The 24,220-nt window shown below is 31.2% G+C and overlaps 2 protein-coding genes across 2 annotated transcripts; both read left to right on the top strand.

Moving 5' to 3' along the window:
- The first annotated feature begins 1,313 nt into the window (after positions 1–1,313).
- On the top strand, positions 1,314–8,840 carry LOC124369827 (myosin light chain alkali-like). The gene is made up of 6 exons (XM_046827953.1): positions 1,314–1,401; positions 2,162–2,192; positions 2,684–2,818; positions 4,560–4,727; positions 6,289–6,378; positions 8,614–8,840. Exons 1-6 carry the CDS (start codon positions 1,399–1,401, stop codon positions 8,667–8,669), a joined length of 483 nt encoding a protein of 160 aa, XP_046683909.1. The 5' UTR covers positions 1,314–1,398; the 3' UTR covers positions 8,670–8,840.
- A 2,095-nt stretch (positions 8,841–10,935) lies between these two features.
- LOC124369826 (myosin light chain alkali-like) lies at positions 10,936–20,557 on the top strand. The gene is made up of 6 exons (XM_046827952.1): positions 10,936–11,060; positions 12,955–12,985; positions 15,188–15,328; positions 16,529–16,696; positions 17,233–17,319; positions 20,364–20,557. Exons 1-6 carry the CDS (start codon positions 11,058–11,060, stop codon positions 20,417–20,419), a joined length of 486 nt encoding a protein of 161 aa, XP_046683908.1. The 5' UTR covers positions 10,936–11,057; the 3' UTR covers positions 20,420–20,557.
- Positions 20,558–24,220: the final 3,663 nt, after the last annotated feature.

Here is a 24,220-nt window from a genome sequence, read left to right as displayed (position 1 = left end):
TTCAAAACAACCAACTTTGGAAGTATTACAATAGGGTATTACACATGTTTAACGATCAAAATCTGTTACTCATACTCCAAAATAGTCATTTATAAAGGTAATCAATCAGGAGGAGAAGAATGACAAAAATTGGAGGTATCCAAATTTCCTCAATCAAACATTGAATCCAATTTAGAGATTTAACAAGGTTAAAACTATACCAATCTTGGATAAAGTGGAAAAAGGTCGGTTCCCTTAGTATCATTGTTTTTGTTTGTCTTAGCAGACCTTTATATGAAGTCTAACAAATTATTGGTTACCCTGCAATCCACAATGTGGTCGAGAGAAGGGGAATTTATAAATCCATCAAAAACGTCCTTAAGCAATGTCCACAAAAAATATTAGATAATTCTCAACCGTTCAAATTTAAGTTGAGAGTCGGAAATTTTGGGACAATGCGGTGAAAGTCTAACCTCTGCTCGAGGAGTTTGAGCTACTAACTGTTATTCCTGTTATATATTGTATTGGTTAATGTATCGAATGCAAAAAAGGAATATACATACTGGTAAAAGATTTTTAACCGTACGTATTTTTATTAATTGGTTAATTCAACAGATATTTTCCCATAGGGTTTAAAAAACAATTGGTCTAAAATATGGAAGCCATATGGCAGATTAATAGTTTACAGCAAGAATTTCCTGAGTGGCATTATACAATCAGTTAAAAGGTGATTTCCTGGGAATCACTTACTGATAAAACAGTTGAATAAAAGCAAAAAGTCCTTTTCCCAACTATCCAGGAAAATTTTTAAAATGACAGTTATAAGCAGTAAAATTCCTCTTGTATTTGTAAATTGTATTGTTTCACCACTGTGCGATGCAGCTCTTATGTTTCAACACACAGGACACATAGAGATACATACTCGTTACGTTCGGATCGAGCCGTTCACCTGTAGGAGAGTATCGTGAACGGGCCTAACAACTTAGGCACTTTTTTCATAATCTCTTGAAACGACCGAGTTAAAACGGAAAGACTTAAAAACTTTCTTTTTGTAATGTTGCATCTATCTTCTTGTTAATTACTTCACACATATCTTAGATACTAACAGTTATGAAACAATGATTCAATACTGAACTTTAAATTTTATTCTATAGTACATTTATTATTAGGATTATTTTAAATTTACAATGTAATAAATGCATTAAGAACACTAGACTAACTTTTCTTCCACATTCTGGGGAATGAATTGTAAAATGCACTTAAAGCCTCGATAGCGATCTCAATTTGGCACTCTAGTGAGAAATGCTTTCCATGTACAACTGGGTTAGGAGAAGGGAAGTTACAATAAAACAAGGATAGGTTTGCCAGAATCTCTACGAATTGAGCCAGTCTATACAGCCGACTGCTTCCTTCCAAGACATGGTAAGCTCCTCCACAATGTGTAATGTTTTACTCTTAGAGTTGAAATGTTTATTTTTAATTAAAAAAAAAAAACATAATTGAAGGTCCGTCCGACTGCAGTTTTATTAAAGCCAGAATAAAAACTATAAATAATATGTCCAGACTTTAAAGTATCTCATTTATATTTTATTATATAAGTTTAAATCATATGATTCTTATATACCGTGTAGACATAGTTAATGATTATTAGAAAAGAGATTTTTATTAAAACATATACAATAAAAATATAATAATGTTTTATCATATTTTATCTCAACTTTATTGTATTAAGGATTTTTTACAAATAGAATGAAACAAATCCCCAATTAATTTGTATTTTGATGATCTCATTATAATTGTTAATAAAGTGTATTTTCTTACTACTTTGCACTATAACGATTTAGTTGTTCATTTTCATTTAAATAATACTATAATAAATAATTATTCTGAAGTTGAAGTTATAAATCAAAGCTACTAGTTTTTTTGAGACGCTTGTTACGTTTACTAAATTATTTTATTAGATTGATAAGAAATTTGACAAATATATCTAATACTATCACCAGCTATTATTAGGACATAACCTAATATGCACTAGGATTCATTTTGTTCTCTAGGTGTTTCGTTTTGTTTTAAAATGCTAACTTCTCATTGAAACAAGTTTTACGTTTTAATTTAGTTTTACGTATTGATATGAATAATATGTATGCAATTATAACCAACAGCAATTATATCTTTTTTTCAGTCCATTCAAACAGACGAAGAGGAGCGTAAGAGTAAGTATAATAAAAACATAGTATGATATATTAGGAATAAATAAATTAAATATTAAGTTGAAATAACATTTACTTTAACTCGTTAAAAAACTAAAATAAAAAAGCTGTAGCTATTTAACTTGAACGTCTTTTATGGAATATTTTTAATGAACAAATTCGCTAAGCGATGATTGTTCATGACTCCAATAATTTAAAAATAGATCATACTAATAACATAACCACGCTATCACATGCACATGCACCTTATTAAACCAGTGTTTTAATGGGGTCAATACATGATTCGTGGGGTAGGCCGATCTAACATGTAGACCATTTAAAATTATTCACCCACTTAATAATATTAATCACACAATTTTTCCTCAATAAAAATTCCGCATATTGTATTAAAACCACAATTCCCTTAATTAAACACAAGTAACCTAAGTAATAACATTTCACGGGGAAATATATGATTAACAGGCAATACTTGCAAATGTTGCAATTTGTTTCAGGGGTGAGGTTTGTGTTCGATTTATACAGCAGTGAAGACCTCATAGATGGAGTTGACATCATCAATGCTATACGCGGTCTCAACCTGAACCCCACAATACACCTGGTGAACAACCTAGGGGGCAGTGAAACCAGAGGTAGTTTTCAATATTAGAGTTATAATTTCAATGATTGTGATCAAAACTACTTTAGCTGTTGACAAATCTTAAAAAACAGATTTATCAATAGGGTATGTTCTATTATATTATAATGAAATATAATAGAATTGAAAAATTATATTATTTTTCATTCTTTGATGTAATTTTACATATAATCCATTCAAAGGATACATACCTACCTAATTTTTAGTCCCCTATTATTTTCTAGGGGTTTCATATCAAGTATGTCAAAAATGTCTGGAAATGGATAAATTATATTTAAATTTATAGGTTGAACTATTCAACCTATAAAAATTAAAATCTGAGTACACACAAAAACATGGAACATGTATAGCTTAAAATATTCAAGTTTAAATGAACGGTTTAACGAAAATTTCCACTTGTAGCACATTAATTCTCTGCTTTCTTTATCAATAATTGAATAATTTAGTCCGTTTTCTGACAAAGCTCACGTTATAAAAATTAATCAACTCATTGTTCGAAAACCTTTTCTTTAATTAAATTTGTGTGATGTTCGTACCGTTATTATTGTTCTATTATAACCTCTTAAAATATACATCTATGTTTAGGGTAAGCTAAGGCTATTGATGGAATAAAACCTAATTATATAGGCCTCAAGGCCTAATTCAAGTTTTATGTCCAATATCAATTTTTATAACAAAAGAACCGAGTCAAAAATATTAAGCCATTACTGTATTTTATAATAATTTAAAATACATTTGTAAAAAATAAAACAATAATAATAATTGTGGTAACAACATTTATAAGTCCGTTGAAAACTTCGAAATCAGCATCTATTTACTTATAAATACTTCATGAGGTAGTATATATAGCATGGTGGCTTTATTTTTTTACTTTATAAGAAATTAGTAAACTATACTAAATGAATTCTTTTATAATTTAAAAGTGCATTATTTTTATGTAAAAAATTAGAAATGATAATAAAATACTATTTTATGGCTATGTATAGAGCCATACATTCTCTGTAAAAGCTGTTTTCACATTAACCTCTTTGATTATAATGTTTGCAAACTCACACACAAAATTTTCCAGTAACTTCAAGTTCTTTCTAAGATCCTCACATACTCTCCAGAAATTCCACAACAGATGGCATATTTATTAATAAATATAATCTTTTTATAATTAATATTTTTAGATGTAAAATAGTGTTTTTACATAGTTTAACATCTTATATTATTCCCTTGGGCAAATTCAATTATCTCCAAATTATACTTGAAACTCTTTTCATTAACCTCATTAAAGTTTATAGGCGCAGTACAGTAATAAATTTTTAAACAGTTTTAGCTAAGATATCGGAATGAAGAGGTTTCAATAAATGAATTAATACTTAGATTTGCCAAACTTTTTAAGTTGGTGAAAATTGTGAAATGTTTTGTGTATTTGTATGAAATGTAGTATTAATAAAGGAGTGTAATACAATTGTATGTAAAAGAATAAAAGGTTCTTGTTTCCGAGTGAGGTTTCTTAGCGGAGCACTCGTCAGGATGGAGAGCTTCACTTTCCTAAAGTGAAATTTTGCATTCTGTTGGAAAAATAAGGCAACGTTTATTTTCCTTTCCTTGTGCATAATATGCAACATCATCTGTTCCGATTTTCTGTATAGATAACACAAATCTATGTTGTTGTTTTAGCATTATGGTCGCATTGAAACAATATAAGGTGAAATAAACCTTCTAAAACTCAATGGTTATGGTTTTAGGGGAGGTTTTCAAATCATTTAATGAGTTCTTAAAGATATACGAGGCTGTGCGAGACGATAAGAACCAAGGAGGTTTCCAAGACTTCGTAGAGTGTCTGAAGATTTACGACGTTGCTGAGAATGGAACCATGAAAATGATTGACCTAACTAGCATGCTGCTGACGTTGGGTTAGTGGTAATCTAATTCTTTAATTAGTGACTTCACCTCTAATTTATTCAGAGGATTGAGATCAGTTACAGAAGTAAGCAATTGTTCAATGTGACAGCCTCAAATGTTTGAGATAAACACCATTTGTTCATTATTGAACAAAGGGTAACAATTATTTAGGCACTATTCAATATAAGAGTTCCTGAATTTTATGGTGCTATTGCCATGAACAGTTGTTTCTGATTGAAATTGAAGCAATTCGTTGCTAGATGCAATTTACTTGTATGTTCTGCTTGTATAACATTGTAACCTGCGTACTATTGAAATAGCTATGAACCAAATTCATCTGATTCCAAAATTTTAAACATTAATTATCAATTAAAGAGGTTTTATGTAGTATTTGATACATTGTTTTGAAATTCCCATGTTGAGGAATCTCTTGAGATCCTAAAACTAGAGTATTCAAGATTTAAGGTTTGATAATATTCTCACTCTCCTGCTCGTTAGACCTTCAAATCGATGTGCACAGTTTGAGTAACGATAATGTCTAACTATATCCTTGTTGACTAGAAGTGTCATTCTGGATATGCAAGCGTATATACCGGGTGTCCAAAAGGGCCTCCCCTACTAACTTTTGAACAGAAATACAATATATCGACCAACATACATGTGGAAATCGATATAAGACTACAAATCGTGGTTTTTAACCACACAAAATAATTATATAAAATTGTGTTATTAAACTATACAAACAGTGAGTGTATTACCTAAAGTGTTGATTTGTATTGTATTTCTTAGTATAATGTTCAACAGTTCACAATTTTAGGATGGGTTGGAGACCTATGGTTTTCGGCATTGTTCTTCTTTTACAAGGACCTTTAAAATGAGATGTGGGTCAATGTAGTTATACATATACCGTTTTATTATAACCCCCCATTTCCACATTTAAGGTTGGAGAGTTGAAATCCCATACATATAAAAACCGCGATTTTTAGTCCTATAAGTGTTCCCCCATGGATATTTGTTGATATATATATATATATATATATATATATATATATATATATATATGTGTGTGTGTGTGTGTGTGTTAAAAAAATATTGTGTGTTGTACAATGTTGCAGTTTATTATTATTAATATTATTATATATATATATATATATATATATATATATATATATATGTATATATATATATATGTGTATATATATACATTGTAAATGGCCGTTGGCTTGTATAAATAAATCATTATGAACGTTTTGAACGTTTTAGGATGCCTGGTATACCTAAAATAACTTAAAACCCACACAAAAAACCTTAAACGATTTTTTGTCTATTAGGGAAGACTTCTTAAGGGTTATTCAACTTTAGTTTGTCTCAAGACCACACTGTACTTAATCTGTCTACTTACCATTTATCTAGTATTGTACTGAATGTTGGGATGATTTCCATCCAAAAGTTATTAACAAATACCACTAGCAAAGAATACCAAGGATTCTTCAATATTTAATGTTATGCGATAATTTAATTATTCTACCGCTAAAGTAACAATGACAGATTGACTGCAAGTTTACGTTTCAGGTGAAAAGATCACAGCAGATGAGTTGCAAGAGGTGTTGACGGATTGTCAGCTGGAGCCAGAGGATGAAGACGGGTGGTTCCCTTATTTACGTATGTAATTATAATAGTCATTTTAATTGTTTCTTTGAATTCAAAGTTAGTAGTGTTAGTGATAGTCTACTGTTACTTTGTTGTCAATGTCCTTCCATATTTTTGGCCTTTGATTATAAATCTGCACATCTTCATTTAAAACCCAAAGGTCCGTACATTGAACATCCAAACAATATTTTGAGTACACTGATATTCCTTGTAACATTCCGAGTAAAATAACCTTAGAAACCCCATACCCAGCGTAGAATCTAGTAAATGCACAAAATGTTGTTAAAGTGGACACATTTTTACCAGAGAACGTGTATGTACTGTATCAATACAGTAAAAATTTTAATAAACCACTGGAATTCTTTATTTAAAATTTATTAATTTTTGTTGCACTAATCTACATTGGAACTGGATGTCAATGTTTACACTTTTTGTAAATGCTAAAGTATTTAATTTGAGATCATTTATTATTTTGAAAGGTTAACAGAATTTCATACATTTGCCATATATATGAAAAGATAGATCTCCAAGTTTCCAGGATGGAATTTATTGTCTTTATTCAGTTGTAAAAATAAGACATTAATGCGAAAAAAATGTATGTATAAGATATTAGTAATGCACAACAATTATAATCAATGTATGGCGATCAACTCTACAAAGTCAAACCAGCGCACAGAACAAATTCTACGTCAAAAAATTGACCAGATGAACCTTTTTTGCCATAAAGTGTATCACATTCCACGATCACTCATTTATGATTTATTATATATTTCATGTTCAACTTAAGCTTCAGTTAATCACGATTTCTATTTAAAAATAATAGTAATAAGTATTTATTTTGAAGCCAAAAATATTTTTAACGTGTTCCAGACAAACCTGAAGGGTACAGTTACAACAGTGTACTCACTCAATCAGTGATCAGATTAATCAATCAGTGTTTGGCGTGTTAGTCTGGTTTACCCGATGTCGACAACGTATATTTACAACACTTGTGTTCTTGACACACAAACATTTAGTGCTGATTTTACCAATGTAACGGTTTCAGATGACGCTTTTTTAATCAATATTATCGAAATAGTGAAAAGTGATTAATTTAATTTTTTGGCACTTTAAATAATTAGATTTGAAAAGTTTGTTCTTCAAGGAACAATTTTAATGTTAGATTGCGCTTTTGGAAAATGAAGAGAATTCACTAGGTTTCAGTTTGTTTGTGTTTCAGCGATGTATGTGGAGAGTATGTTGGTAGAAAACCTCCTTCTCTTTTAAGTTTTTGATGCAACTCTCATTCAACCCTCTATGTTTATGTTGGAAGTGGTTGCAAAGCTGAGCATTTGTCACCAGTATTTTATTTTCCGGATTGTTTTTTTTAATAAGACAGAGGATTCGACTGGAATTTTCCCTTATAGTATGATTGCTCTTTGATAGTATGAGAATAAAAAAATAATCTGTTAGTGTATTGCGCTGCCATGAATGGATCGTATGAATGGACAATTGTCAGTCAGATAGGATCGTAGACTTTCTTGTTGTGTCTTGCAGGTACTCAGAAAATACTGAAACTCTTTAATAAATATCAAGGCCATATAACACTGATCTGACAACCAATTCAAAGCTAGCCTGAAATTTATTTTACTAAACATCAGCAGAAAGAAAGTGTTAAAGTTATTAAGAGATGAAATATATACTTGGAAAATCATATAATAATGAGTCAGTTAAAAGATTACTTAATGGTTCAATTGCAATTTACAGTATAAAAGGAGCAATATCAAAGTACTAAGTCAGTCCTACCTTTACTTTACCCACTCACTATGAATGCGCTTGCTTTAATACATAAATAATATATTCGTATATTACTGAGAATTGTATAAAACCATCTATGCCGTTATTAATAACCTATCCGAACATCTAAAAAATACTGATAATCTGTATCACGTTTGCCAGTGTCATTCAAAGCTAAGCTACGACATTAGCGGCTATACTGGCTGTTGCTATTAACACCGTATGCTCCTACAATTTGTTGCTCATATGAATGTGTATGTATTTATTTATAGAGATATAACACATGATCTTTTGTTTTGTTGTGTGATATTTCATCTCAAGTAAATTCAATTGGGTTTAACCTGTCACATAAGAAAATTGAGGTATAGTGTAATGTCTTAACTGTTCCTGAATAGTTGTAATCTACCTTTTTATGTAGATATATAATCTAGAACTGACTGGACAAGTCTAACTGATTATATTGTTTTTCAGCATTTCTTTGTCGTCTCTGTGAAAAACCAGTACCGCCATCTTGGAAGCCTGTTTGAAATACAGACATTATTTTAGAATAACGAAGATGACAAGAAACATTTATGAAGATTATAGATTTTCATGTTTTAATTATCTTGCGTAAAATATGAATAATACATAAGGTTTCCTGTACCAGTTAAAAAATAAATTATGTATTTAATAACAGTCATACGATTTCCAATACACTACTACTGTGTTAGGATATTTTCTCCTTTGAAGAAAAGGCAATAGGTGATTTAGCAGGTTACAATAATACTCTCTTATGAGCGGTTCACTTGGTTTAATGCATTAAAAGGCGAGAATACACTTTTAAGTTTACATTTCTGAAATCGTATTTGAGTGAAAAATAACCAGCTATATTATTTATCCTATTCTTTTTACAAGCAAGCAACACCAGTAGTTATAAACGAGTTAGAGTAAAATCATCAAGTTCAACCAATACCAAGACAAAATCCTAGTTTGAACTTGAGTTCACGAGGCAACTTAGAGGAGAAACTATTCAGCGAACATGCTCACAGAGCTCACGTACCACAAAGTCTATTTGAATATCAGTTATTAATATTTGGACCGATTTATTTCATGTTTTTACATTAGCTAATAACTAAAATAACACATGATCAGAAGGTGAATACCCATAAAATAACTTTGTCTATTTACTCGTCTTTAAACTTGTGTATATGGCAATAGCTTAATTTATACACTTAGTTATGTATTTATAAGACTCATATAAAGGGAAAATAGCTTCGGTAAATAGTTAAACACATTAAAATAAAGGACAAACTTGAATTCGTTAAATATGGTTTTATTTAGTAGTAATATGTTAGCTTTAATCAATTCTTCAGATAATTAAAACGTGTTCAAGCTGTCATTTTTGAGAGGAAATGGACGTGTCATGTTGTGTCGTAACCATTGGCAGATGTAACGTGGCATACCTTAGGGGTCGGTGCTTGAACCCGTACTTTTCTTGTTTCACGTGGGTGGGCACAGAAACAGATCTACAGTACAGATGTCCAACTCTGCCGGATTAAAATAAACCTATAGCTAGTAAAATATTTGTTTTACAATGTTAATTCAAAATAGTGTACTGACTAATGAAGCGTTTCGAGTAATATTTATCATTTGTATATTGGAGAGTATATTTGTGTCAGAACCAAAGTTGATACGCGATGTACACCACTTTATTATTTGTATATACAGTTTATATACATTTCAGTTTGTATAAAATAATATATCAAGTTCAGAAGTTTATACAAACTTAATTTTATGCTCGTAAATTGAAGATTATACTTTTCTTACAAGTAATGTTCTTGGAAAACTATTTCCTAGTGTAAGAGATAGAATAAACAATTTATACCATTATATAAAACAGGATAACAAGTTGTATATATAACCACGCCACAATGTGGTTTAACTCACACTGTTTTATCAAAACCTAGGACTGAAGTTATATAAACTAAATACTCGTATTAAAACCTGCAACGGTAAATGTTTCCTCGAAAATCTCTATCTATAAAAATAAATACATACTGTATTTTTAATAAAAATATAATATCTGATATCTGATTAAAATATACCGTATTCATGAGAAAAAACGTAATTTCCGTGGAAAACTACTCAAGTGTGTAATGTAAATATACAACAGTGATAATGTATAGAAAACATCTTGACAATACATTGTTTATGCATTTAAATAAGGAATAAAAAGCTATTTCAACTAATTATGTTCGTTTTCCGGTTCAACCGCGTCGAAACTTTCCTAACAACTGAATTATTTAAATATCTGATCGTGTGTTTAGACCCGGCGTAAGCCGGACAACGTTGGTGTTAGTAATGAAACGAGCCGTGTAAGCAAAGAACTAAGAGAACCTATTTTACTTCTGCTATACGATACAGATTTTGCCTTTAATTAATTGTCACAAAGTGTTACTACAATCCGCTTGAAACGAGACTTAAGCGGGATAAAGGTTCAAGGATATGCCACATCGTGAACTGTGTTGATGCAATCCGTTTTATTTTTGAATATACAGTTCTATAAAAAAACCTAGTAACACAGTATACACGAAAACAAATTTTTGAGGAATCTGATTCGTGAGGCGAGGCACTTCCGGGCTCACGTAAGTGAACGGAACACTGTCCTCTGTCCGGCCAAAGAATTTGTACAAGAGTCCGAGATTCTCATGTACCTGTCACCACTACAGTTGGCCTATCAGGGTTGTCCTATCGTTCTATCAATCAGTTATTTTAAGCCAGGGTCTCGTCAATGCCATGACTCAATCAGAATACCTATCCAGCGCCAATTATCGTTGACAAAAAGCCCTTGAGCAACTGTCAAAGTCCTAGTTCATCTGTGGTTGTTAGTTTGTGCTTCTATCTTGCAACCTCCTCTTCCCTCCTCAACACAAACAATGGTAAGTACACATACGTTACGGTTAGAATAATTCAATTTAATTATCAACATTAAGAGGTAATCATGTGAAACAAGAAAATTAATAATAAACATTTCAAATGTCACTACTTTTCACAAAATAAAAGCTGATTATTAGTTCTAAACAGCAAAGACTTAGTGATATTTAAACAACTAACTGATTACTATTATTATTTATAACAACTATTCTATAATTTATTATAAAGTTCCAATTATTTGGTTTTTACCATTTACACTTTTCATAGTTTGCAACAGAAGAGCAGATCTTGTATTTTATGATTAGGTGACAGATTGAGATAAGGATAAGTTAATAAATAAATTTCAAAAGTATACAGTGAAGTTACAAAATCATATTAACTATCAAACTAAGAGTCATATCCAAATTATCGTAATTGGTTATTATAAGAGCTACCGCTACCAACTTGAGTTCAATTGTATTTATATTTTATCACAATATTATATAGTATAATCTCAATGTAGTGGCCACGATTTGAAGTTATGATTATTAACATCTTCTACGGTTAAATACTACTAGCACAACTAAAAACATTTAACATAAGTAATGTATAAATCGGTAAACTGTTACCATCATTAACCGTTTATTTTATGTCCTCGCGTATGTTATGACATGTGTTATAAGACACTGCAGAACGTTTAACATAAGAACTCAGACATACCAACCAGTTAATACAATTAAGAAAGAGATTTTTTTTATTTGTGCGCTGTACATTGCTCAGCTAACCCACACATGACAGGTGTGTCCTAGAAACATATAAAACAATTTTGTACAGTAGGTATACAATCCAGATTCAGTAAACTCCAAGCATGATCTGTTGATGGTAGGCGGCTGGGTGTTACCTATATTATACTGTAAACCACTGTATAAAATGTGAAAGAATAATAAATAAATAGTATCAGATAGAATAATACAACAATGTCCTATTCAAGGCTTTTATTAAGGATTTAACAAACAAATCAGGTTAATATCTTTATTTGTTATACACGAATTAGCTATAAAGTTAAAAAAAGCTAATTAGGTATAAAGTTATTTATGATATTTCCATAAGGTTATAAGTTAGACTATGGTTGTAAATGTCCAATAAAAAATGTCAAATACTAAAACAAAATAAAAGAAATCAATTTATAATGATAATATGAAGGAAGTTTATAAAGATACATATAATGATTATTATTAATAATATGATTCATAACAATAAGTGACATATCATTAAATGGTATTTAATTTTAAACAATATCGTAACTTTAGAAAACAAATGTACCGAAGTATAAGAGGAGGATAAGTAAACTAGATTAGTAACCCGAAGTTCTAGTACTCACAGTTATAAAACACCTGTAGGTTTTAATATATTATAGAATATAAGTAAAGTATGTAATATTTTTATAATAATGTATTTAAAAAAAATAGGAGCATGTTACAAGTCAACCTATTTTTTAAAAAAAGGGAGAAAGATTTAATAGTAGTCATTTGATCTACAATAGCTCTAATAGTTATTCATTTTAAGCCTCACTCATGAGGCCATAATCAATGTTTCTGTTGTAAAAGGAAACAAAAACGTAAAGAGAGCTGTAATTGTTTTACAGTATTCTATTTCATCTAAATATTTCTGATTATCGTTCTCGCAAAGCCACATTTCTTGTTTTTCATTACGAAACCAATCAAAATGTCCATCCAGATAATATTACACCAATGTAATGTAACATTGTCATGTATTATTACTAAAATGTAGTGTTAGTAAATACATAACTCAAATGGCATGGTAAAATTACGAAAAGATTTGAAAGAGCTCTACTAATTTTAAATTTATAATTGCTATATTTATCAAAATCGTAATTCTAAAGCTGATTATTACTTTCAGGTCGACAAAGTATCCAAGAAGGAGCTGGAACGTAAGTATTTAGTAGTATTAAATTACTGTAACATGTAGATCGTAGTGATTAACTCCACACAATAAATTGTATTGTGTTTTTTTTTACTAAACAATTAATGTAATAATATAGTGTCTATTGATAGATGAAAATTAGGAAAATTTGTGAAAAGTAATAATTAAGTGAAAATATTATTGCAATTTTAATGATCATTTTAACTGTCTTAAAATAAGCCACATCCATTTAAAACATCTAGTATCACACTATTTTCCATGCACAGTTTTAATTTTAAAATGTTTTACGTCTGACACATATAAGAAACTAAAATATAATGAGAAATGTGGTAATGGTAAACCTTATCATTAATTATCAAACACAATATAAATAAATATACCACCCTTCCTATAAAACACTTAAGGCCACTTTCTTCCAAAACTATAAAAAAACTCAGTCAAGAACTTATGAATTTTACATTAAAAATTAAAAAATAATAATATTACTGAAGTGAATTATTAATGCACGTTTGAATAAAGATTTCTGACCAAAACCAACATTTAATACTGTATTTGTAAAAACAAGGTTTATAACTGTCATTCGATTCTGAAAAGTAGTGACAACTTTTGAACTTTAAGTACGTTCAACTTATATACGTAAATGAGAAGACCTTTTAATATGATTATACAGTGGGCAACTTTTCCGGTTTATAAGAACTCATCGTTCCTTATAGGCCAACACATGGTACAGTATAATAAACTTGCTTAATACATGAATACTTGAGATCTCGTTTAGTTGAGCTATACGGCGTTGGACGTGGTCAAGATAATAGGTCCCGGACATCGACAGTGTCCTGAATTTAAGAACATTTAATAATGTAGGGAGTGAGCGTAAGGAGCATCCCTGTGGCTTGCGGGCTACAAAAACCATCACATAAAAACTATGGAGAAGGAGACATATTTTTTAGTTCACTCCGATTTTCCATGTGTTTTTATATATTGGTGGCAAAAGTTGGAACATTTTCATTTCTGAATACTTGGGTTTTTTCAAACAGTAGGATGTTGTGTTGGTCGGTATAAATGATCTATTGACGCAGTAAGATTTTAAGATTTTAACAAGTACGTTGACTAAAAGACAATAAATTCTGTTCAAACGTGACAGTAGTATAGGTCACTTGTAATAAAAATGAAAATGTTCTTAATTGGGGTTTGATAAAGATATTGTCACACACAAATCTACCTTAGGGCCTGTGAAACAATGATCAACAAATAGAATTCAGAAATTCTCTAAACTTTAAGTGTGAAATTTCAATCTTAAAAGATGAAATATGAATATAATAAAACTCATATACAAAGATGATTCGAAACATTCAAACCTATTAGTATTATATCCTTTATTCTTAGACGAACGCAAGTCCCGTATTTTTGCTGCTATAGTCCCACATATATAATAGTTTCACTCATAATAAAAGATGGAGTGAGTGGAAAATATATCATTTTTTAGTATTCTTAAACACGAGTTTTTAGAAATTTGCTTTAATGGATTTATTTCTAAGAAATAAGTCTGAATATATTTTAATTTTCAATTACTTCAGAGTTTCAATTTAACTTCAATAATGAGGTCCCGATTATTTTGTAAAACTGACTTCTTCCAGCAGATTCTTTCATGTAACATTCTATAACAGTCCGGACTACCGCGTTGGAAGTGTAATATCTGATAAGCAGATTAAGGGTGCAATTCTGGATGGAAATTCGACGCTGGCAACAACTTTTTATGTTTCTGGCAACCGGTAAAGATTAATCTTATCACCTATTTTGTGTACAATAGCGTGAAACACTGGTCAAGGACATTTATATCCCAGTAATTTGTTTTGAACAAGGTGAGATTAAGAAAAAAAAGACTTGTAACAAGACTGTAATTATATAAGTAATTCGTGATAAACAATTGCCAGATCACGTGGACACCTCCAAATCACGTACAGCGCGTGGACACAGCTCTGCTCTGAGCTTCCTAAGGTTTTTTCACTCTATCCGTTCCCTATTAGGTGTCGTAGTGAAGACAGATTTGGTCAATTTAACACAAAATATTGTTAATCTTAATGCAGATCTTTTACAAAAATATCTGGTAATATATCGTTTAGATGTCGATGACCTTTCAAATACAAGTGTAAGTCTTGAGGATATATTATGAACTTTGACCGCCAAGACTTATGCTCGTGAACCCTTACAGAGCTGAAGCACGTCTACATGATCTACGACCTGTCGGGCGAGGGCCAGATGGACGCAGCAAATGCCGCTGACTCTATGAGGGCGCTGGGCCTCAACCCTACCATCGCCTTGGTCAACAGCCTAGGAGGCAGCAGCACACCTGGTAAGGATTATTCTTATTGTTAGTTACCATATTTTTGTCCTTTATTTTAGGTAGATAATTTAAAGTAATCTTAATCTGATCTAAAACGAACATTCAATTGAAGTTTATTACCTACATATCTTATGTAGTAAAAAATGAAGTGAATGTTTATCTAGGTTCATAATATATATTCATAATAGTTATTTTTCATTAATTATCAATATTCATACTCGGAACCGCATTCCAGATAATATTAAAGAATGTAGCTATACTAGATAACAATTGAAACCTATCTTGTGAATAATTAATTTCTTTTCTCAAAACAAACTTCCACACCTAACCGGATAAAATAAGAAAAAGTACACTTTTCATCAGCTTTATCGATAAAACCATTATGACACATGTCTGAGAGCTTGGATAAGTTGAGGAGTACATCGTTTGAGTGACGTTTCAAAATAACAATCAGTTTGATAGGTAAAGTTTTAGTGCCTCAAACAGTAGCATGCATAATTAATTACTAAACATATCAGGTTGATTTTTACTAAAATGTACAATTATTATTGAAGCAAGGCGTACTAAAAAAAGGAAAACCGTTTGTTAGCAAGATTTAAAAAAGTGATATTAAAAGTATGAAAATATAAATGGTCAGTTAAATATTGTATTGGAAGTAAATATATTTGTTTGTAAATAAGATGTTTTAGTATTTATTTTGGTATATAATCAAATTTTGAGAATTACTTCAATTGGTAATCTAGCGCGCAAGCTATAGTTTTAATGCACACTAATGCCTGTAGTTTGCTATAATGGTTGTGTGAACTAAAGGTTGACGATTGCGTAAATAGCTGATGGTGTTAGTCAGTAAAAATTGTACTTTAAATTCCTATTTATTTGGTCCAGTAAAGGTAAAATGTGTGCTAAAACAATGTTTTGCTTATTTATTAACTTTAGTTGAATTAAAATTGATAAGTTAACATTTCAAAATTTACATGCTAATATCTATACATTTAACTTACTGTTTACGCTATTAAGATTATAATCGCTTAATATGGAGATTCCTCGGCAAATATAATTGAAGATTGCATGTTAAAGCGGCATTTAGAGGTTTGGAAAAGTAACTAATATTCCAAATTGCTAATTATATAACGTTCAGTTTAGCATACACATAAAGACAAAAATCTCCATTAAATTTTCTCCAATCTGACAATCCTCTCTTTCCGTCAGGCGAGAAGAAGCTGCCGTTTGAAGACTTCGCCAACATTTACTGGGGATGCAAGAACGACAAGGATTCAGGAGTATACGAGGACTTCATTGAGTGCTTGAAACTGTACGACAAGGCTGAGAACGGTCTAATGCAGCTCGCTGAGCTTACTCACATGCTAACTGGGCTAGGTGAGAGTTCTGTGATTCTCTCATTCAAATAGTTTACGCACAGTGGCTAAAAGAATAGATCAATCTGAAGCTGAATTCAAAGTGATTGCTACAAGATTATGTTTCTCACTCTCCCAGAAATATACATGTGACTGGGTTGGAGTCAAAACTATTGTCACAAAAAGTTGGAAAGTAACTTGTAACACCTATTTAATTACTAATTATATGTCTTAAGGCAGAAAACCCTTTAGAGACTGTCTGATGACAAACCAGTAGGCAAAAACTAAAATAGTAGTAGTAGAGTACTAAAATTCAGTTTTTGCCTGTTTAATGTCAAATATTTATACTATTCGTATTTGTGTAATAGAAACTATACAGACTTTTGTTATTAAAGAACCCAAAGAGCTGTCTGTATTGTAGCTTATGCCATTTACAAAATTTTCAACAAACCAAAATCCAACACTTGAAAATAGTTCAGGATAATTCATTTTATTATGTCTTATAGATATTCAATTTTATTTCTCAATTCTAATATTGCTTTCTTATTGTTTTCATAGGAGAGAAATTGTCGAATGACGAGCTGGACGAATGTTACGAAGACTGCATGGACGAGGAAAACGACGAGGGAGAGATCCCATATATCCGTAAGTACTCGTATGTTTTATATCGTATCGACACATTTCTTTATTTGACTGATTCGTGCTCAAATTAAGCTAGCTTTCCTGTTTTGTAGCCTAGATGAAACACAATGATGTACATCCCACTGAATAGATATTGTTTTAAAAATACTTTGTATCCTGCTTTAAATAGACGCAATCGGTTGTTTTAGTTTTATTTTTATTTCAGAGCTACAGCCCTAGTACTTTTCCTGAAAATTATAGAAAAGGTTTTTTATCACTTCACTAGGAATTATGAACTTTAATGTAAGAATTTTGAACACTTTTGTGTTAAGGTTTTACTGAAAATGATTGAAGGTATAAATTTTTGCAGTCATTACATATTATATCAGTTATAACGCGAGTGTGATTAATTGATTTCATTGATAAATGAACGATTTCTAATTACTTATGAAAAATCTATTTCTCAGTGAAATGTAATTTAAGGAAAGGCATTTTATTAAATTATATCGTTGTAAATTATGAAAATAAAATATTACTTAGCGAAAGTAATTTATTTACGAATAAACCATATCATTCCCACTACTCTTCATTCATAAAAATACATGGAAAGCTTCATGTTTTAATTTTAGTAGTTTTTATGCACGAAAGAATAATGCGGATTAGGTACTCCTAAACATTGCTATAGATGCATAAAATTCCTTGTAGAATTATCAAAAAAGTTGTTTAATTTTTCCCGTCTTCAAGAAAGATATCTTAAAGGCTGTGATAATTGTTTAATTTCTTTTTTAATAAATGATCCGAACAAAAGTTCACCACTCTAGTCGATAAGTAATCTTCACACAATAAAGCAATTGGAGAATTTAAACCTGTGAATCTGTAAAATCGTATACATATTAGGTTTACTTGCATGATACAAAAAATTTATACGATAGCAAATTCGTATACAGAACTGTTACGTTTTTGATTTAAAAATGTCTTCTTCAAATCAATTCCAACGAATTTAGATTTGACTAAAATATCTAACAGATTTTTGGTTAATCTCAAATAATGGTTATAATGTAATTTGCATGAAATAGGGTATGGAAAAAAGATATGGATTGCAATTATTATTCGTTTATGTTATTCTTTCACGCTTATGTTATTTGAATAATTGTGTATGATCCAGCTTGAACTTATATTTTCTGGTTCTCCGTGCCACCGGAAATATTTTGGCATATTTGTATATATTTCCTAATGCTTAGTGATGCATGGTCTTTGGGTACAGTTCTTTCTTATGCCCGAGAGGATTTTAAATGTTGTGCGTTTCCACGTGTAGTAAAAATACAGACTACCGATGGGACTCTGCTGGTAATGCGGTTATTGGTACATCAACGAAATGTTATATGACGCCCTCGGACAACTCTGGAGTGACATCCCTAAGTAGTCCAGATTCAACTCGAGGTAGAAACTCTCTAAGGACAAGATGCTGATAGTGCATTGGTATCTCCCAAACCACGTTACACAATGAAGATGATGTTTTGGACTCAATAGTATATTACACATAATGTCACTGTAAGTCATCAACGTTAAACGTTGTTTCCTGGTCTTGTTACCGGTCAATCATCACTGGATAAACCCACAACGACAATGTTACAATTCGGTACAATTCCATGTGATCTAATACCTATGGGCCCTAAAGCAACTTTCGATCACATGGAATGCGATGTTCAACATGAATACTCAGTCTTGTCAGAAGACGGTTGGTTGATTTGAACATTTATATAACACGTCCAAATAACATTACATATAGTGAATACAGATTGGAGAACTAAAAGAAAATACTAATGCAAAAATTATACCAACCCAAACAACAAATAAATAAGATACGAATAGAAAATAATCGCGATAAGAGATTCCAAGAGAACCCATTTACCGTCGACCTATTTTTTCTTTGACCCACATGAGTGTTATTGCTCTTCCTCCGACCAAAGCTTCTTATGATTGCACTTCTCTGCTTCTCTCCTTTAACAAACTCCGTCTTGTATCATTCATTTGTGTGTGTGACAAGAATAGCACACAACGGTACATAATGTTAATCTTGCTTAATGGAAATTTAAATATAATTATGTTTCATGAATGGAATAATTACCATCTACAACGAAGTTAACTGCAGGTTTTTTAATTAATTATCTGCTTTACGATTTTCTATAAAACGTATAGAGTTATTTATTAGTAGACCGATGGATGATTGGTGTGCTGAAGGGTTAGACAAATGTAACTACATTGTATGTGAAGTTAAAATGTTCCATCTTTATGTGAAACCAAACATTCGACAAAGTAAATCTATCATGTGTGTTGGGAACTACTGAAAAATGTCATACGATTAATTTTACAGTATACTCTGTTTGGTTACTAATTTGTTTTGCCTGTGTCTTTCTTCTTGCAATCGTGGTCACCCATAAAACCAATTTAAAAATGTTAAAATTTTATTTGTACTTGTTTTTACTGCCTTTTGACTTTGGACCCCAAGAGGAACCTAGTACGAAGTTTCCAAAAATCCAGGACATTTCTGTCAGGGGTCATGGCACAGACAGACAGACAACGGTGATTCTTAGGAAAACCTGTCAGGTTATAATGGTCCTTCGTGTTTTACTGCCTGTATGATATTGAGGCCAAACCCATTGTTTTTTCGCCTTGTACTGTCATTGGGTTTGGATATCCCGGTATCATCAGCATCTGGTTCTTAGAGAGTTTGAACCTTAACTAGATGTCACACCTGGGTTTTCCGAGGGAGGCATAAATACAAGTAGTATGCATTGTATCTGTTACATGATACTGGTTGGTACATACACATTTTAAGTCACCTATGATCAAGATAGCTCTGTATATCTGGTATCTTGCTAAAGTATCTCACCATTAAACTGTGAAACTAATTAACCAATCTTTAGTGATAAATAACGAGTAACAGACATTAATTCCAATTTCGGATATACTCGTTTGAAACTATATTTCCATATTCACTTCAAAGCGTCGCTAAAACACGTTCATGAGTGTTTTATGGTATATAATTATATTTTTTCTTGTTGCAGCTTTTCTGGCAAGGATGTGCGAGAAACCCGTGCCAAAAGATATCAAACCACAATAAATTACGAATGGACTCGAGATTTGGACATGTATTGTGGCATATTCGCTGTGGAAACATAGAAAATGTGCATGCGTCACATATATTTTGATATGGATTCTGTGAATTATTCTTGTTAATAATTAAAATAATTGCTTATTTTGAAGGAGTTATTTATTTAACCATTTCACATTTTAAAATGTTTTTAAATGTTTTACATATGTATGTTAATTTTTAAGCATATACAAAATTTGTTCTTACTTTTGATTTGTAATTTAATACTTTATATGAAACTACCTAAATGATAATAGGTTTTCGTTAAATGACATTTGCCATCGTTGTGTGTTTCAAAATGTATAACACAACGTTTCTAGGATTGAAAACTACCATCTTCGTCAGGTGAGGATGTAATTAGTTCTTGAAGTAAGAAAGAAAAGAAACAATAATAGAAAGAGTTTGTTCACGTGAATTCAAGAGCAATATCACGTGTCACACCAGCACAAAAAAAGCACAGCGAAAGTGGTTGCACAATTTCTTACACTTAATGTCTAACTTAAGTTTATCTTTTTTAAGTTAAACTTAATGTCCTCTTTTGTTTATCACCTTTTCTCTTTAGTTTCTTTCTTATTTCATAAACTAATTACATCCTCAACTAAATGGGATGGATGTAAATATTTGACAAGAGTTATTACATGTTTTAACATATAACGATGACAATTGTCCAAAACCCTATCGTCCTTTCAAACCTTATATCGTTAAAAATAACTTTAAAGAAAGGAGTATCCAAATGAGCTGTGTGCTTTAGAAGAGCGAATCAGTTGATGATTTTAATTATTAATACAGTATTTTTTCCAAATGTGTATAAATGTATGTGTATACACATTGTCCCGGCGGAGCAAGTACTTTTTGCGATTCAATGTTTATTGATATATATATATATATATATATATATATATATATATATTCTGTCCTACTAACGTTGCTGCTCTATGGCCTATGGCTCCAAAATTAATAGAGTTATAGTCTATTCATTCTAGTTTCATCAAGAAGAACCTATGTACCAAGTTCCAAGTCTCTAGGAGCTTTTCATCAAGGACGGTCAGACGTAAATACGTCACGATTTTAATAAGGACCTGGTGTGGCCTTAATAAGATCGGAAATAAGTATGAACTGTTCAAGACTTCAATTGGACCGCTAGATTTTGTAGACATGTTACCAACTTTAAAATAAAAATAGAGAGAATATTTCATGTAAAAGGGAAAGTAATGGATTAAAAAAATTCTCTATAAAATAACATTTGTGCACTACAATAACCTATCAAATTAATTTATAAAGAACACTAAATGGAAATAAAGTTTTCAAAAATAAAACACAAGTAAGGTTTAATTAATGGTGTTGGTGGAGTAAAAACATTTTTGCCAAACACTTATTACAATTTGTTAAAAATAAATATTAAGAAATAAACATAATTCCTTTTGATATAAAAAATATGACAAGACCAATAAAATGTAAACTGAAAAAACGAAAAAATGCAGATATATAACATAAAAAAATCATACATTTCCCTATTGTATATAGTATACTAAATACCTTTTTGATAATTACTAAAACCTCTTGATTCGTGTAACGTGTATGAATGTTATTGGGTTAAAATTCAACCTGTTACTATTCCGTGAGAAATTAAATCAATAAATGTTAGTTTTCAAAGCGGAAATTATATATTTCGTGTATGGAGTATGCCATAAAATTATATATCAATAAAATGTCTAAAAAATATGTTTTAAGGTAAAAAAATGACTGGAATTTTCGGACTAGTAGTCTTCAAGTTGTAAAATGTGACTCCCAGAAATATCAATCTCGCATTAAATCCGATTTACATATTCCGTCTGTAGATTGCAGTACTTAATATTTTGAAATTATACGAGGTAATTTAAATTCACCTGCTGAATATTTCTCCATTGAAACTGAATGGAAAAGTACATTCAGTAAAAAGTACACCTCAACATTCACTTCTAGTTAAGTTAAACAGAACAAATCATATCCATTAGCAATTTTAAGTAAATAATATATACACAATTGTATTTATACTTTTATTCAAACAATTATGAACTATTGCTTACAGGTTTCTTTATTCAGTATTTTCAGCCTTATTTATATTTAAAAGAGGGTAGAAATATAACTTACGTTTACGTGGTTACTATTTCTTAATTATCCTTACAAAGTGCGCAGCACATTATTGAGTACAAAACACTTTCCTCTTTTCTGGGTAAAATTGTCGACGTGATCTCAGCAGGTGCCCTTTTGTATTTGATAGTCTTAAGTGAATAGCCAAGGTGTAGGAATATGCTACCTTTTCAGGAATTATGGCGGCTTTGAATATATTTAAAAAATATCTGCGAAACACGCTCTACCATCCAGGCTGCAGAGAATACTGAATACATTGCAGATGTTATATGATTCAATTGTATTGTACGTTGTGTCGAAGCACAGAGGTGATTATACATCTATCCACTTATTTTATAATACATGTTCTCATTTTGATAAATACCCTGTTTCTTACATTCTTACGTAAATAAATCGCAAAGTGAAGTCAATAATGTTTCTGAAATAAGTTAATTAAATTTCTCACATATTCTTTTTAATTATAAAACGTTTTTTTGGCATCCTTAATCTAGTTAGAGCAATCTATACTTCATATATGAAATGGAGGAGTTTTGTATGTAGGTTATTGCAGCAATAATAGCGAATTTGTTGCAGCGTTTTGGGTCAATACCTTTTTTGAACATTTAGAAAGTCCCGGTTTGATTTTTAACCGATGGTATCTTACTGCGTTGTCTATTGCATCTGTAGAGGACGTCTTTATCGGTCGTGAAACGTGAGAGCTGTATGGTCTGGTGTAGGCTAGGCGGAAATAGCTCGGCTATAACCGTACTGAGCCGCCGCGCCGAGCAGAGCCACGGGCTATGACGTCACAGTATCTTCCCCCCCGAGTGATTCACAAGGCCCATACAAGGGCTATCTTTGTTCTCAGTCCTAGCTACTGGCCTCGCCCTACATTTTACACCGTCTCACTTCTCCATTGTGACCAAAAACCGCTTGGGAAACCCTATTGTTAAAACCGCTGAATTTGGCTCTTTCTACTTGGAACTCCTTGTTGAGTTCTAATCGGTACAACCTTATATCAATTATAGTACCAGAATTGGCATCGTCTGAGTTTTAAACCTCTAGGGCTTCGGTTTAAAGTTAGCTCCATGGCTTAATTTGTGATATTGAGAGATCTTACGTAGTCTAAATTATAAATTTTGATTAACCTAATTTTGGGTTGTGATAAATTTTAAATGACACATATGATGACGGAAATAATAAGTTTTTGTAAGCGTTATAGTTGTTATTGAAATAAAACTAAATGCAACGGAGACAACTGCTCTGGGAGTTATAATGCCGCCCTGCACTGAATTAGGTTGTATATATCTATCGTCATACATCGTATTTTCAAGCAACTAAGGATTAAATACACCTTGATCTCTTAAGAGTCTTTTGCCTCCAAAGATACAGAAGTAATGCAAACAAATATGGGTTAATGTGATGTTAACAGCCTATTCCAAACAGTGGGTGCTGTTCTGCAACAATGCGGTCAGTGGTTGTCTCACTTTACTTACTTACTTCTTAATGGCTCCTTATTTATTCTTGATTATTTCATATGCCAATTGACAGCAGAGATATACACACCAAAACTATAATGCACAAAGCGCCCAATAACAAAATCTAAAGCCAAAAATTTGAGAAAGCTAAATGTGTACCAAAAATGGTTCACTTCTGATTGGT

Source organism: Homalodisca vitripennis, chromosome X (assembly GCF_021130785.1).
Source record: "Homalodisca vitripennis isolate AUS2020 chromosome X, UT_GWSS_2.1, whole genome shotgun sequence".
NCBI lineage: Eukaryota > Metazoa > Arthropoda > Insecta > Hemiptera > Cicadellidae > Homalodisca > Homalodisca vitripennis.
Note: the sequence above shows the minus strand (reverse complement) of the source record. Positions and strands in the feature narration are given on the sequence as shown.